Here is a 14,393-nt window from a genome sequence, read left to right on the forward strand (position 1 = left end):
CCCCGAGTATAGACTGTGCCCAGCTAGGCCTCCGCCCTGGGGTATAGACTGTGTGCAGCTAGGCCTCTGCCCCAGGTGTAGGCTGTGCCCAGCTAGGCCTCTGCCCCGGGTACAGACTGTGCCCAGCTAGGCCTCCGCCCCGGGGTATAGACTGTGTGCAGCTAGGCCTCTGCCCCGGGTGTAGGCTGTGCCCAGCTAGGCCTCTGCCCCAGGTACAGACTGTGCCCAGCTAGGCCTCTGCCCCAGGTATAGACTGTGCCCAGCTAGGCCTCCGCCCTGGGGTATAGACTGTGTGCAGCTAGGCCTCCGCCCCGGGTGTAGACTGTGCCCAGCTAGGCCTCTGCCCCAGGTACAGACTGTGCCCAGCTAGGCCTCTGCCCCAGGTACAGACTGTGCCCAGCTAGGCCTCTTTCCCTGGGAAAGAAAGACCACATCCACTCCACTCAGGATGCACACAGCATTTATGTATCTGCCCTTGGCCTGCAGTAGAATCTTTCAGCCAATTTTAAAATACGGGGAAAGAGCTTTCCAGTTCTCTTCCTTCGTCCTCCTCCCATGCAGCCCTGAGGGCAATCCCCATGCCCTGGACAGCATTGAACAGAACTACTGTTTGCAGAGGGAAGTCAGGGACACCCCCACCCACCAGCACGCTTCCTCCTGGACCGAGAGATGCCTACTTTGCTCTTCATTTTGTTGTTTCACCTCTTGTGTAAGCTAGGCTAGTAGTAAAAATAGCTGCCAGACTTTTGAAAACAAACCATGTACATCTGTGATCCTTGCTTTTATAACCAAGATTAATCTGCCCTCGCCCCGAAGCCCGGGTCCTTCATCTTGTCCTCCCAAGTGGCAGGGCGTGCTCTCTCCTTGGTGATGTGTACTGATGTGCTTTCCGGGTTAGACAGGCGGCCTGCCTGGGCAGACCCAGGCACCAGTCTCTCCCACTGTCCCTACAAGTGCCGAACCAATTCGAGCTGGCACGAACGCAGTGACCCCTCTGCTCTCCTGCTCATCTCACCTAACAGCCCTGTCTCCAATCCCAAGGAGTCGAAAAACTTGATTCGTTTCCTTCCCTCCTCCCCAGACAGCAGCCCTTTTAATTGCAGAGCAAAGGGTGGCATGATTACCAAGTGCCTTATGTGTGCCAGGCTCTGTGTATATGCAGTCAGGTAAGACAGAGTCCCGCCTGCTGGGGCTCAAGGTCCACACAAAAACCCTCTGGGCCACACTCCGCCCACACACTGGCCCTTGGCTCCGCAAACCCTCCCCCGTTCCGGAGGGAATCCAGGAGTGAGGAGCCTCAGGGGGGAAAAAAAAAAAAAAAAAAAAAGCACTCTGTTCTTCTGCAACCGCAGTCCTCCAGCTTGGGAGGAATCCAAGAAGTAAAAAGGGAGAGACACGCGAAGATGTGTTCATATTTACATTTGGATGACAGCCACTGACGTATGTGCATCTCTTTTGGCTGCACTATAGGAATACATTAAGTAATTCAATGGAAACATACCTTCTTGCTAATATCTTAATGATATAGATCTGCTAATGAATTCTCCTCAAAACATACACTTAGTATACTCTGTTGCTTTATGTCTTATTTTAAACTGAGCCTTAAGGGAATATAGTATTTTAACGTTTACTCTGCCAATACTTTTATCTAGAAGCCTGTTGCCATTTTTGTCTTCTATGAAATCTATGTCCAAAGAAAGGCAGGATTACACTTTTCCCTAACAGATTGAGTTGGCGTAGCGTATTTTTGGCTATCGAAATACTCATACAGCTCGGGGATTTCGAATTGGTAAATATTCATGATGTGTGAAAAAGCCTCACACAGACTGCACACTCTCAACCATGTGACACGATGCTGTGTGAACACACGGGACCCAGAAGGACACGGCAAACTGTGAACTGCTTGGGATCGTGGAGGACTTTGTTCTTTGCTTGTCTTTTTCAGTTTCCTATAATATACATATTAACTTTTTAAAAGTAAAGTTTATTTATTTATTCTGAGACGGAGTATTCACTCTGTCGCCCAGGCTGGAGGCTGGAGTGCAGTGGTGCAATCTCGGCTCACTGCAACCTCTGCCTCCCAGATTCAGGAGATTCTCCTGCCTCAGCCTCCCAAGTAGCTCAGATGACAGGCACGTGCCACCATGCCCGGCTAATTTTTTTCTATTTTTAGTCAAGATGGGGTTTCACCATGTTGGCCAGGCTAGTCTCAAACTCATGACCTCGTGATCCACCCACCCTGGCCTCCTGAAGTGCTGTGATTACGGGCGTGAGCCACAGCGCCTGGCCGGAATCTACATTTCAAACACGAACCCTCAGCTGATCCTGATATAGGGAGACACAGACCACATCTTGAGAAACTGAGAAATGAAGAGCTGAGACTCAGGGGAAGCTGCTTCACAGCTTTAAGCTGATCAGTATTTTTAACTGTTTCACAATGGATGTGGCTGACCAGGTGTGGGCTTAGGCAAAGTGCCTGCTGTCCCGTTGACCTTTTATTTGGAATACCTCTTTCAACACTAACATTTATTATGAAAAATATAAAATTTCCTGAAAGGTCAAAATAATTGTATCACACACCCCATACACACACCACCTCGATGCTGCAATTAGAATTTTCATTACATGTGCTTTATCACACACCCATCAACCATCTGTCCATCTCAATAACCTATGTTCTGAATAAACATACCTTGTACTTGGGTTTTTTTTTTTTTTTTTTTTTTTTTTTTTTTTTTTTTTTTTTTTTTTTTTTTTTTTTCCTGAGATAGAGTCTCGCCCTGTTGCCAGGAGCCAGGCTGGAGTGCAGTGGCATGATCTTGGCTCACTGCAACCTCTGCCTCCCAGGTTTAAGCAATTCTCCTGCCTCAGCCTCCCGGGTAGCTGGGACCACAGGCGCACGCCACCATGCCCAGCTAATTTTTTTTGTATTTTTAGTAGAGACGGGGTTTCACCACGTTGGCCAGGATGGTCTCAATCACTTGACCTGATCCACCCGCCTTGGCCTCCCAAAGTGCTGGGATTACAGGTGTGAGCCTCCGTGCCCAGCCATATTTGGGTCTTTCCTAATCTAACGTTTTACCACTTGCAGGTCAACCTCAATTCACAGATGCCTTTGAGAGAGGGTCTCACTCTGTTGCCCAGGCTGGAGTGCAGTGGCACGATCTCAGCTCACAGCTCACCACAATCTCGGCCTCCTCCAGGGCTCAAGGAATCCTCCCACCTCAGACTCCCAAGAGTTGGGACCGCAAGTACCTGCCAGCAGACTCGGCTAAAATTCTGGTATTTTTTTGTAGAGATGGGGTTTTGCCATGTTGCCAGGGCTGGTCTCCAACCCCTGGGCTCAAGAGATTTGCCTCTCTTGTCCTCCCAAAGTGTTGGGATTATAGACAGGGCTGCCAGGGCCCATCAAAGTCACCTGTGCATTAAGGTAGCGCTGGGCCTTGACATGAAGCCCACTCAGCAGTGGCGGGAGTGACTGGCCCAGGCATCTATCCCTGGGGGCAAGGGTTCACCTCAACCCCAGCAGGGTTCAGAGGGTACCTGGCTCCCATCTCAAAGCAGCTCAGCTCCAGGTCTCTGAGCTGGATTCCAGGTTAACTCCAACACACACCTGCGTGCTCAGCGGGGAGGGCCGCTCCGAGAGGCCCATGCTCCCACACGGCTTCTGCAGGTGTCTGAGAAGGTGGAGGCTCCAACGAAGCATGGCAGCCACCACCAGTTCTGCAAATGCAGCAAACGCAGCACTGCCCAAAGCCAGCCCCAGATACGCTCACTCAGTAAGCATCTCTCCAACACCTCCCAGGGGCCAGGAACTGCTCTAGATGCTGAAAACACGCCCACGAGGACACAAACCAAACTCCTGGGCCAAGGATCCTCATCCAGTGGGACTTGGGGAAGCACTGGGAGAGATCGGGGCTCATGCATCGGCCAGACCTGGGTCCACGTGGCCTGAATGCACAAATGTTCTGAAACCCCCCACATTACCCACCTCATGAAAATGCTTGATGGGCACGATGCCCACCGCACACCTTCCATGGCTCAGCCCTGAGAGCCCTCCCAGCCTCACTTCTCACGGTCCATTCAGGACCATGTGGCCCTGGCCTCAGGTGTCTCCTGCCCGCTGCATTCTCCAGTTTCCAGGCCTTTGCTCCTCCCTCGGCCTGGCTCTCCCTCCTTGGTTAAGTCCCAGCTATTTCAGGCTTCACTTTCAACAGCACCCACCCCAGCAAAGGCCTTCCGTGGCCCCAGCCCAGGTGTGGGTGAGGCACCCCTCTGACCCCAGCATAGCACTGACGATGCTGCGTCCTAACCATGTGCCTGCCCGCCTGCTTCCCTGCCCAAAAGCTAACCCCTGTGTGTCCAGCTGTCTCCTCCATGACTATATCCACGCTGCTCAATGAATGTCACTGCATAAAGGAGGCAAAGTCACTCAAACAGGAAGGTTTCAAGTCTGGAAAAGGGACAAGGGAGGGAATTCCAAATTGTTCTAAGCACGCTATGAGGACTACAGGCAGTCTGCAAGTCTGCCATGACTACTCCAATCTGAGGACAAGTGCCCTCTGTCCTCCACCATTTAGCTGAGCCCTGACACTGTGGGCATCTGAGGAGGTACAACGCACTCCTCTCAACAGTGGCCTGGACTCGATCGAGCATGCCCAGGTCATCACCTGCACTGGCGGCTCATCTGCAAACCCACGTGTGCGTCACTACTCATCACTGGATAAATGTCTCACGCAGACAGACACTGTTTCTCTTTCTCTTGTGATTATTAAAATGACTATGAAATCTAAGGCACCATTTCAGTGGTAATTTCCCACTATGAAAGTTGTTAGTGTGCAAAATAACCGCTGTCACTACACAGAGGCATAACACTGGAGAACATGGAAACCTTTCTAAACTCCGAGCGCTCGCTGGTGCACAGGGCACGGCGTGTTTCTAGATCCTCTGCTCCTGGTGCAAGGCTCAGTTACCACGTGGGCGGGCGCTGGGCAGACCCATCTGTGTGACTGAGGGAGGATGCTCCCAAGAGGCCAGGAACGAACACAGATTCCCAAACCCACCCTCCTCTGCCAATCAGGGTACGGGGTGAGACGTGGGAGTCATGTTCCATCCATGGATGAGGTCCCCCATGGGTAGGAGGAGCTGCCGAGGTAGCGGTTTGTGCATGACAGTCCCCAGCCCTCCCAACCGGGGCGTTTCCGGTAAGCATACAGCTCTCGGAAGCTTCCCATGTCCTGAAGCCCATCTGCGCAGGCGTTTCATGCCTCTTGTAACCCACAGAGCCAGTGGCCCATCTCCAGGACAAAGCTGAGAACTGGTCTACACTCTCTGCCTGTTGCTCAGGTCCAGGCTGGCTTTGCACAGCATCCAGGATGCTTTCTCAGCAGCGGGTAAGGTGCCTTACTGTGTGGCTCACATTCCTCAGGGCACACTCTCTGGGTGGGGCTGAGGAACAGACAGGCCTTCGCCCAGCCTTGCCAACCCCCCTCACCCAGCCCTAGGGCCTGCAGGACCCAGCTGCAGCACAGAGCACTTGAACTCCTGGGCCCACAGCCTTCCCCATTGAACCAACCAGCTACAGGGCAGGAAGAAGGCAATACTATACTCTGCCTTCGGTCGCCTGAGAAGCCTTCTGGTTGGTTGTAGAGACGTCAGGATTATTTCTTAGCCTTGAACAAGTCCACTCGGTGTGTGCTGGTATTCTGATTTCACCCGACTCACGTTTTCTAACTGCCTCCAGCTCCCCCCGCCCTTAGAAAGGCAATGGGTAAAATTCCCAAATCCTCAGAAAAGAGGCTCCTGGAAGCTGCTACTGACATGAGATTGTCAGGGTGAGTGGTCAATGCATCAGAGACCTCAGCTGGGTCTGGGTCTCCATGTAGCCTTGACCCCTTCACCTGCATTTTCCCAGAATCTTGATAAGATTTAAAATAAACACATGGACACAGGGAGGGGGGCATCACACACTGGGGTCTGTTGGGGGGGACTAGGGGAGGGACAACATGGGGAGAAATGCCAGATATAGGTGACAGAGGGGTGGAGGCAGCAAACCACATTGCCATGTATGTACCTATGCAACAATCCTGCATGATTTGCACATGTACCCCAGAAAAAATAATAATAATTTTTTAAAAAGATGGCTAGAGCAGCCTCCACTGGCTGACGCTTACTGTGGGGCTTGCCCAACACCAGTTACTCTATAGCTGCTTTAGCCCTTTCACCTTTGAAACCTCAAAGAGCCATAACAGTATTCCTGTCTTATTTTTAGGGACAGGGTTCCTCTCTGTCGCCAGGCTGGAGTGCAACAGTGCAGCCATAGCTCACTGCAGCTAATCCCAGGTTCAAGCGATCTTCCTGCCTCCGCCTCCTGAGCAGCTGGGACTACAAGTGTATGCCACTATGCCTGGCTAAACTTTTTTACATTTTTGTAGAGACAGAGTCTTGCTTCATTGCCCAGGCTGATCTCAAACTCCCGGCCTCAAGCAATCCTCCCACCTTGGTCTCCTAAAGTGCTGGGATTACAGGCGTGAGCCGCTGTGCCCAGTTCCTCATCATCCCCACAGATGAGGAAATCGAGTTTTAGCAAATTAGCCACAGAAATTGCATGAAGTCTTTAAAAAGATGCACCCGGACAGAAGGAGATCAGAAGGGCATGAGGTGGGGGCAGGAGGAAGGAATCACTGCTTTACATCCATCAGTGACACTCCTTCCCCTCCCCTACTGACTGTGAGATGAAGAGGAGTAAGAAGGGGGCCCTGGGAAACCCAGGCAGGCTGAGGTGCCAGGGAAGCATCTGCTGAGACAGCCGTGGCTCTGCTCCCCCAACCCTCCAAGGACAGGTCAGTCTGAATCTGAGGACATTCCAGCGGCCCCGTCTAGGGCCTCGCAGCGAGGGCGCTTACCTCCATGCGGGCCTTGTAGAAGTCCACATCATGCAGCTTCTCCTTGCAGCGGGTCAGCTCCAGCTCCAGCCTCTCTACGCGGTTCGCCTTCTCCCGCAGGGAGTCCAGCTCATCTCGATAGGCACGAGCAGAACGGGCATCTGCCGCTAGCTGGATGTTCTGGAAGGTGGACAAAGGCAGGAGAAGCTAGCTTAGGGCATCCTCTAGGGAGGCCAGAAAGGCCAATGCCCTCATGCATAGTGTCTTCACGACGGCCCGGAACAAGTTGGCTCCTGGTGGCCGGGGACCTCCATGTGCACACCACCACATGGGGTCTCCACCTGCTGTCACTAAGAAACAGAATCATCCCCGTGCTCAGGCCAAGTGGCTCTTGGGTGGCTTAAAATCGCTGTTATTGTGCTCCTGACCCTCCGGGCTCCATTAGTGGACACTCCAGCCCTGCCACCCCCCAGACACACAGGCTCAGGCTCCCGACTCACCTCCTGCTTGACTTTCTGCAGCTCCAGCACCAGCTGGTCCACCTCGTGCCTGGTGTCCACGAGCTGCTCTGTCTTCTCCTCCCTGCAGAGGCAGTAAGGAGGAAGAGTGTGGGAGGCAGCTTCCTCAACAGGCAGCCCTGGAGCAGGCTGCCACTTCCTAAGGCCAGTGGGAAAAGGAAACGACCTGGGATTTGGGCAGTGGGGAGGCGATCTGCTTATAGCGCCTGCAAAAATGTTACTGACTCAAAATTATTTTCTAAGTTTGCAACACCAACCCTCAAACTATGTCCATCCGCCACTCAGGTCTCCCTCCAAGTGTATAGGGCAGGTAAGGAGACCCCTGGGAGAGCTATACCACCCCACCGGCCAGGTGACATCCACCAGCTGCAGGAAACGTGGGAGAAGAGGCTCACCAGACTGGGAGGAAAGAGGGGCACCTCCTCCCTCCAGCCAAGAAAACACACTAGGTGTGGTCATTTAGGCCCTAAACTGGAGTTGAGCATGGCCTGGAGGCTGCTTCTGCGGACAACCTGCAATGTCTGGACTGGGGCGAACACTGAGACCGGGAAGAACCCCTCCCTTCCCATGCAGGCCTCGGAAGGGGAGGCAGCTAGTCCGAGGTCAAAGAGTGAGCTCAGGGCAGATCCCAGCTGACTCCAGGGCGCACGTCAGAGCTGTGCCGTTGGCAGCACCACACATGGGAGTGGGCAGTACACTAGAAACATATCTGCAACACACACAAAGGGAGGAGAAGCAGCCGGGGACTCACAACTCCTGCCTGACGCGTCGCAGCCTGGCCTTGGTGTCAGCCAGCTCCACGGCCAAGTGCTGCTTGTCCTCGCTGGAGAGGCTGCTGGTAGGGCTGGGAGTGGAGTCGGCACTGGAGGACTTGACCGGGCTGGGCGGGTGCTGCGCTTGCAGGTAGTCCCGCTCCTGAGTGAGGTCCACGATCAGCTGCAGCCGAGTGGTTGGAGAGGGGATGGAGAACAAGGGGGGTTAAGCAGCACAGCGCCTGAGCTCGAACAAGAAACCACCCGAAGACAGAGATCTCAGCGTAGACTAAGAAACCAGGAGGAAGGTGAGGGAAGAGTGGCGTAGGTTTTGCAAAGAGGTGAAATTCTTAGTGAAACTAAAGGGCGTGTATGAATGAGGCGGGGCCCAAGCTCTACATCCTGATGGCTGTATCCTCCCACAGGCCGGAGGTGACCGTGCACTGCAGGGGCCATAACCAGGCAAAGCTCGCACATCCCACCCCCACCAGACCCTCAGCAGCAGGACCAAGAGGTGTCCAGGCTGAAGATGAAGTGAGAGGAGGAGGAGGAACCAGAGCCCCTTCCCAGGGTGCCCGGGCTGCCGACCCGCAGAAGCACCTCGGTGCACTCGTCCCGCTGGTCGATGAGCCTCCGCAGGTGGAGCACCATGCTCCTGGAGAGGGCCTCCAGCTCCTCCGGGGCCACGTCGGGCAGCTCCAGCCACTGCAGGTCAAACACGTTCTCCTGGTTGTGAGTCACCTGCGGGCACACACGGCAGGGCACTGCAGGGGGCGGCAGAGACAGGCGCCCACTTCCCTCACACTACAAACAGCATCTCCTTCCAATCAACGTTACTAATCCCTCAGTGAGAAATCTACTGTGGACAGCAAGAGGGTGCCCTACGCAAGTGCGGCCAAACCCTCAGCAGAGCCCTGTTCATACAAACCACTTCCGCTTTCGGAACCGGGTCAAAGAGGATGCCTATTTTCAAAGAGGACCAGAAAGCACTCCTTACAATTCTGTCCCTAAAAGGTCCTGGGATAAGATGTCTTCATCGGAGTGACATCTGTGCAGAACACAAAGCTTACAAACGTAAGCTTCAGGGTGAGAGGGTGAGGAGAGGGACCGTATGTTACTTCGCAAAATCTAGGCCAACAGAGCAGCAACACTAATCTTATGTAAGAATACTGTGTGCACAGCAATCTTGGGTTGTTTTCTGGCACTATTCATCATCAATTTTCAGGAAAGGGTGCATCTCATTCCTATGGGGCTACAGAAGACAGACTCTTTGTGCCTCTTTCCTTGGCCAGGGAGTGGAGACGCACAGCTCCGCCTACATGAACAGCCTCTCGACACGCACCGCAGATGTGCCACAGGAGACAGGCTCTCTTTCGAGCTCTTCTCTCAATTTTGGAAGAAAAATACTATAGCGCTCAGGCCTGAAAAGAGGAACACAAAAACTCTGAAACACGCCCAAAGAAGTCTTCATTCAGAGCAGTCAATGGAGGTAAACAAAAAAACAAACCCAGCTTGGGCAACAGAGTAAGACCCTATCTCTACAAAAAATTTAAAAATTAGCCAGACGAGGTGGCAAGCACCTGTGGTCCCAGCTACTTGAGAGGCTGAGGCAGGAGGATCACTTGAGCCCAGAAGTTTGAGGTTGCAGAGAGCTATGATTGCACCACTGCACTCCAGCCTGGGTGATAGGGAGAGACCCTGTCTCTAAAGAAAAAACAAACCCATAAAACAAAAAGCAGACAGGGCCCTGTCAACAAGGGCCCTTCAATTTCTCAGAATTTGAAGACACATCGTCTTCTTACCTCTCCCCACCTGAAAAGGACAAGTTTGGATACTGGTGATCTCTGAGAATTAAGAGAAATCTTATCCCATGATTGAGAGCACCCAAGGGCACGGGATTGAGAGGCCAACCAGTTCTAGGCCTGCCCCAGACCCGATGCTGGGGAAAGTCCTTGGACATCTCAGGGCCTGTATAAACGGTGGTGTGGCTGGGCTTCAGGGGCTCAGCCTGGCTGCACCACAGCCACTCACTGAGCTTTTATTTAAATGTTTATGCCCCTCCTCCCACTGAGTCTGATTCAGTGGGTCTCTCATGGGGCCCAGAACCCAAATTTTTAAAAAGCACCCAGCGAATTCTGAAGCCCGGGCCCCACAGCCCCAGCCAGCAGCAGAAGCCGGTAGGCCCAGCTATATCCTCTCCCAGTATCTAGCCGGGGCATCTATGCTCAGCTGCCTCTGCCAGTCACACAGCAGCTCCTGGGCACACAAGCCCTCTTCATGTACCAATCTCATCTGTGCAACGACACTGACTGCTGAACCCGTTCCCCTAAGGTCATTAAAGCACACAATGATGATTTTGGAAGCAGTGTGGAAGTGGAGGTCAGGAAAGTAAATTTCCACCTGGATACTGCCCCCTAGGGTGTCCGCCTCCTTAGCTGATACCACCTCTGCCAACATCAATGACAAAGGGCCGGGAAGGCCAGGCCTCAAAGGCCAGGGGATCCCCCCCCACTCCGCTGCCATGCAGCACAGAGCCCTCCCGACTCCTTGCTGGGGGCCTGAGTTGGGGCTGGGCCAAGTCTCCCAAGACAGCCTTTCTGGGACTCGCTGGTTTGGATTCTCAAGTGGTGTCAGCTTGTCTCTGCCGTGTTACTGACAGAAGCAGAGACTCTCTCTCTATAAAGATCCACGGTTCAGAGCAGGGTGACATTTGCCAGAATACATTTTCAGGGCCTGTAAATCAAATTCTGAGCCTAAACCACTTGACAGCTCTTAAAAATAGTCTGAGTCCATATTAGGCAAAAAGAAGGAGACAAAAGATGACTTGATTGAGGTGTTTTTTTTTTTTTTTTAATTTTTATTTTTACTCCCATTTTATTTTATCCAGCTGATTGATGGCTATCTTTCCAAATAGAGTCAATGTGTCTATGGTGTCTGAAACCTAAGATTAGCAAAGTCGTGATGGGTGATGTATTCTTTAAACGTTCCACTCTTAAAGAGGTTTTGCCTCCCAGCTACCACGGGAGCAGTGGTCCACGGCTGAGCCCTCCCCGAGGCCATGTGCCTACCTCCTGGATATGGGCCACGATGCCAGCCTGGGTCTCGATGTCCAGCTGTTTGATCCTTTCAATGAACTCCTCTTTCCTCTCACACTGTGGAGGGTTATATGTGTTAATGGAAGCACTGTTCAAATGAGGGCGAACCTGAGGCCACCCTAGCCACAGAACCACAGTTTCAAAATGAACTACCCACCCGAGCTTCTCCTTCATAACTGAGTGGGCTCTTGCCCTCCTAGCAGCCCTCACGCTGATGCTTCTTTAGTAGCTGCCAGGACCACCTAATCAGAATCACCTGGGGAGCTTGCTCTTGAAACTCCCATCCTTAAGCCTCCTCCCAGATCGAAAAGACCAGGGTGGAATAGAACGTTTCATTTTAAACAAGCTATCCAGGTGATTCTTAACTACATAAAGACGGAGAACACCTGGTTTAGGCCAGGGGGTGGCAAACTTCATGAGCGAAAAGGCAGATGGTAAATATTTTAGACTCTGTGAGCCATTTGGTCTCTGTCACAACTACTCAACTCTGTCACTGTAGTGGGAAACCAGCCACAGGCAATATGTAAAGGCAGGCATGAGGCTGTGTTCCAATAAAACTTTATTTTTGGAGAGAGGGTCTCCCTGTCACCCAGGCTGGAGTGCAGCAGCACGATCATGGTTCACTGCAGCCTCAAACTCCTGTATTCAGTGATCCTCTTGCCTCAGCCTCCCAAGTGGCCTGGACTACAGGCACCCGCCACCACACCCAGCTAATGTTTTCTATTTTTTTTTTGTAAAGATGAGGTCTCACTATGTTGCCCAGGCTGGTCTTAAACTCCCAGCTTCAAGCGATCCTCCCACCTCAGCCTCCCAAAGTGCTGAGATTACAGGTGTGAGCCACCGCGCCCAGCCTAATAAAAACTTTATTTACAATTATAGGCAGCAAATCAGATCTGGTCCACAGACTGTCGTTTGCAGATCCTTGCTCTGGTGGTTCCTACTCTGGGGGCAATTTGCTATTGGTCCCCTGGCCTGAGGGATCACCATCTCGCCTCCTGCCCAAGGTGCCCCAGTACTAGAAACAGCTGCCACCTAAAACAACGGCCACTCTCTTCCAGGAACCCAGTGGCCTTCTGTCATACTGGACTGAAAGGAGCATCCTCCCACCTGAGGTAAGGGCTGGTTCCAGTCCCACAAACCCAATATGAGATGGCTGGGGGAGGTCCCTGCGCTGCCCAGTCCCTACCTGGACGGCACAGCCCAGCACCAGCAGCAGCACCTTCCTGATTTCCTCCATGCTCTTCCCTAGATCAAGAGAGCAACACATTTAATATCAGATAAATCTTAAATAATCATTTCTCTACTCAGTGACATTCATTTAGGCATATACACTCCATCTAGCTTCCACGTGTGGCTTTCTTTACTTTCTATTTTGAGACAGGGTCTCGTTCTGTCACTCAGGCTGCAGTGCAGTGGCAAGCTCACGGATCACTGCAGCCTTGGCCTCCCAAGGCTCAAGTGATCCTCTCACCTCAGCCTCCCTAGTAGCTGGAACTATAGGCACATGCCACCATGCCCCGCTCATTTTTGTATTTTTTGAAGAGATGGGTTTGTGCCATGTTGCCCAGGCTGGTCTCAAACTCCTGGCCTCAAGTGATCCACCCACCTTGGCCTCCCAAAGTGCTGGGATTAAAGGTGTGAGCCTCCATACCCAGCCTTATTTACTTTTTAAACCAAATGAGAATTCTGTACCTAACTACTTGAAGTCCCACTCCAACTATGTCATAAATATCTCCCCATGATAATTAATGAACTGTGACATCAGCAACCCTTTTCAGAGCATCAAGTAAGCAAAGTACACAATGGAAGAGAACAACTCCCACAGGAAATACTGAGTCGACTCTAAGTAAGGCTGTATACAACCTTACCCATTTTACTGTGAAAAATTTCAAACAGACACAGGAGGACAGTATAACGAACCTCCACAATCCACTCAGCCTCATGCTATCAACATTCTGCACATCTCCCTCTTACTCCTCCTTCCCCTTTTGTTCTTAAATTTGTTTAGCTGGAGTATTCTACAGTAAATTCCAGAGAACATAAAGACATCCTTTTTTTTTTTTTTCTTGGATACAGGGTCCCACTCTACTGCCCAGGTTGGGGTGTAGTGGTGCAATCACAGCTCGCTGCAGCCTCCACCTCCTGGGCTCAAGCAATCCTTCCACCTCAGCCTCCCGAGTAGCTGACACTACAGGTGTGCACCACCACAACTGGCTAACTTTTGTATTTTTTGTAGACAGGGTCCCACAATGTTGCCCAGGTTGGTCCTCAACTCCTGGGCCCAAGTGATCCTTCTGTCTCAGCCTCCCAAAGTGTTGGGATCACAGGTGTGAGCCACCACACCTTTCTGATGGTTGCATACTTTGTAAAGCAAGGCCACTAACTTTTTCAACCAATCCCCTTCCAGAGGTTTAATTTTTTTTTTCTTTTTTGAGACACAGTCTCACTCTGTCACCCAGGATGGAGTGCAGTGGCACAATTTCGGCTCACTTCCACCTCTGCCTCCTGGGTTCAAGCGATTCTCCTGCCTCAGCCTCCTGAGGAGCTGGGATTACAGGTGTGTGCTACCACGCTCAGCTAATTTTTGTATTTTTAGTACAGATGGGGTTTCACCATGTTGGCCAGCCTGGTCTTGAACTCCTGACCTCAGGTGATCCACCCACCTCGACCTCCCAAAGTGCTGGGATTACAGGTGTGAGCCACCATGCCCAACTAAAATATTTCAATCTAAACAATGTTATAAACAGTATTGTGATAGCTAATTCTTTATGCATTCCTTTTTAAGCTTTTCATATTGATGAACTGCCCCAGAGACAGGCTCTAGCATTTCATCATGGGAAATACGTGTGATCCCCATTTTCCGACCCTTATCCAACACTCACCCTACCATTCCTTCTCAACTCTGTCAGATAGGCCAAAAATCCTATTTCGTCATTCCGAGCTGTGTTTTTTATTGTGCTTGAGGCTGAATGCATCTTCACCTGTTTATCTATCTCAAATACTTAAACAGCAGTAGAATACCTGGGCTCTAGACAACTGGCTTGGTCACCCAGGAACTGTGTGACTCACACAAGCCATACTCTGTCTCTAAGCCTCAGTTTCCATATCTATGAAATGTGCAGTGTTCCCTTTCAGGTTTAAAAA

General features: G+C 51.7%; 1 protein-coding gene across 4 annotated transcripts in view; it reads right to left on the bottom strand.

Moving 5' to 3' along the window:
- CCDC88C (coiled-coil domain containing 88C) overlaps positions 1-14,393 on the bottom strand; it is a 151,593-nt gene that overhangs the window by 62,756 nt on the left and 74,444 nt on the right. For all 4 annotated transcript variants that reach the window (XM_017546947.2, XM_017546945.2, XM_017546946.1 and 1 more), the window contains 6 exons: positions 12,436-12,494; positions 11,223-11,306; positions 8,755-8,895; positions 8,154-8,338; positions 7,385-7,466; positions 6,906-7,064 (listed from right to left, as the gene is read on the bottom strand). In XM_017546947.2, coding sequence (XP_017402436.1) covers positions 6,906-7,064; positions 7,385-7,466; positions 8,154-8,338; positions 8,755-8,895; positions 11,223-11,306; positions 12,436-12,494 — 710 coding nt within the window. The remainder of the gene's footprint in view (positions 1-6,905; positions 7,065-7,384; positions 7,467-8,153; positions 8,339-8,754; positions 8,896-11,222; positions 11,307-12,435; positions 12,495-14,393) is intronic.

This window comes from Cebus imitator, unplaced genomic scaffold, assembly GCF_001604975.1.
Source record: "Cebus imitator isolate Cc_AM_T3 unplaced genomic scaffold, Cebus_imitator-1.0 Scaffold193, whole genome shotgun sequence".
Lineage (NCBI taxonomy): Eukaryota > Metazoa > Chordata > Mammalia > Primates > Cebidae > Cebus > Cebus imitator.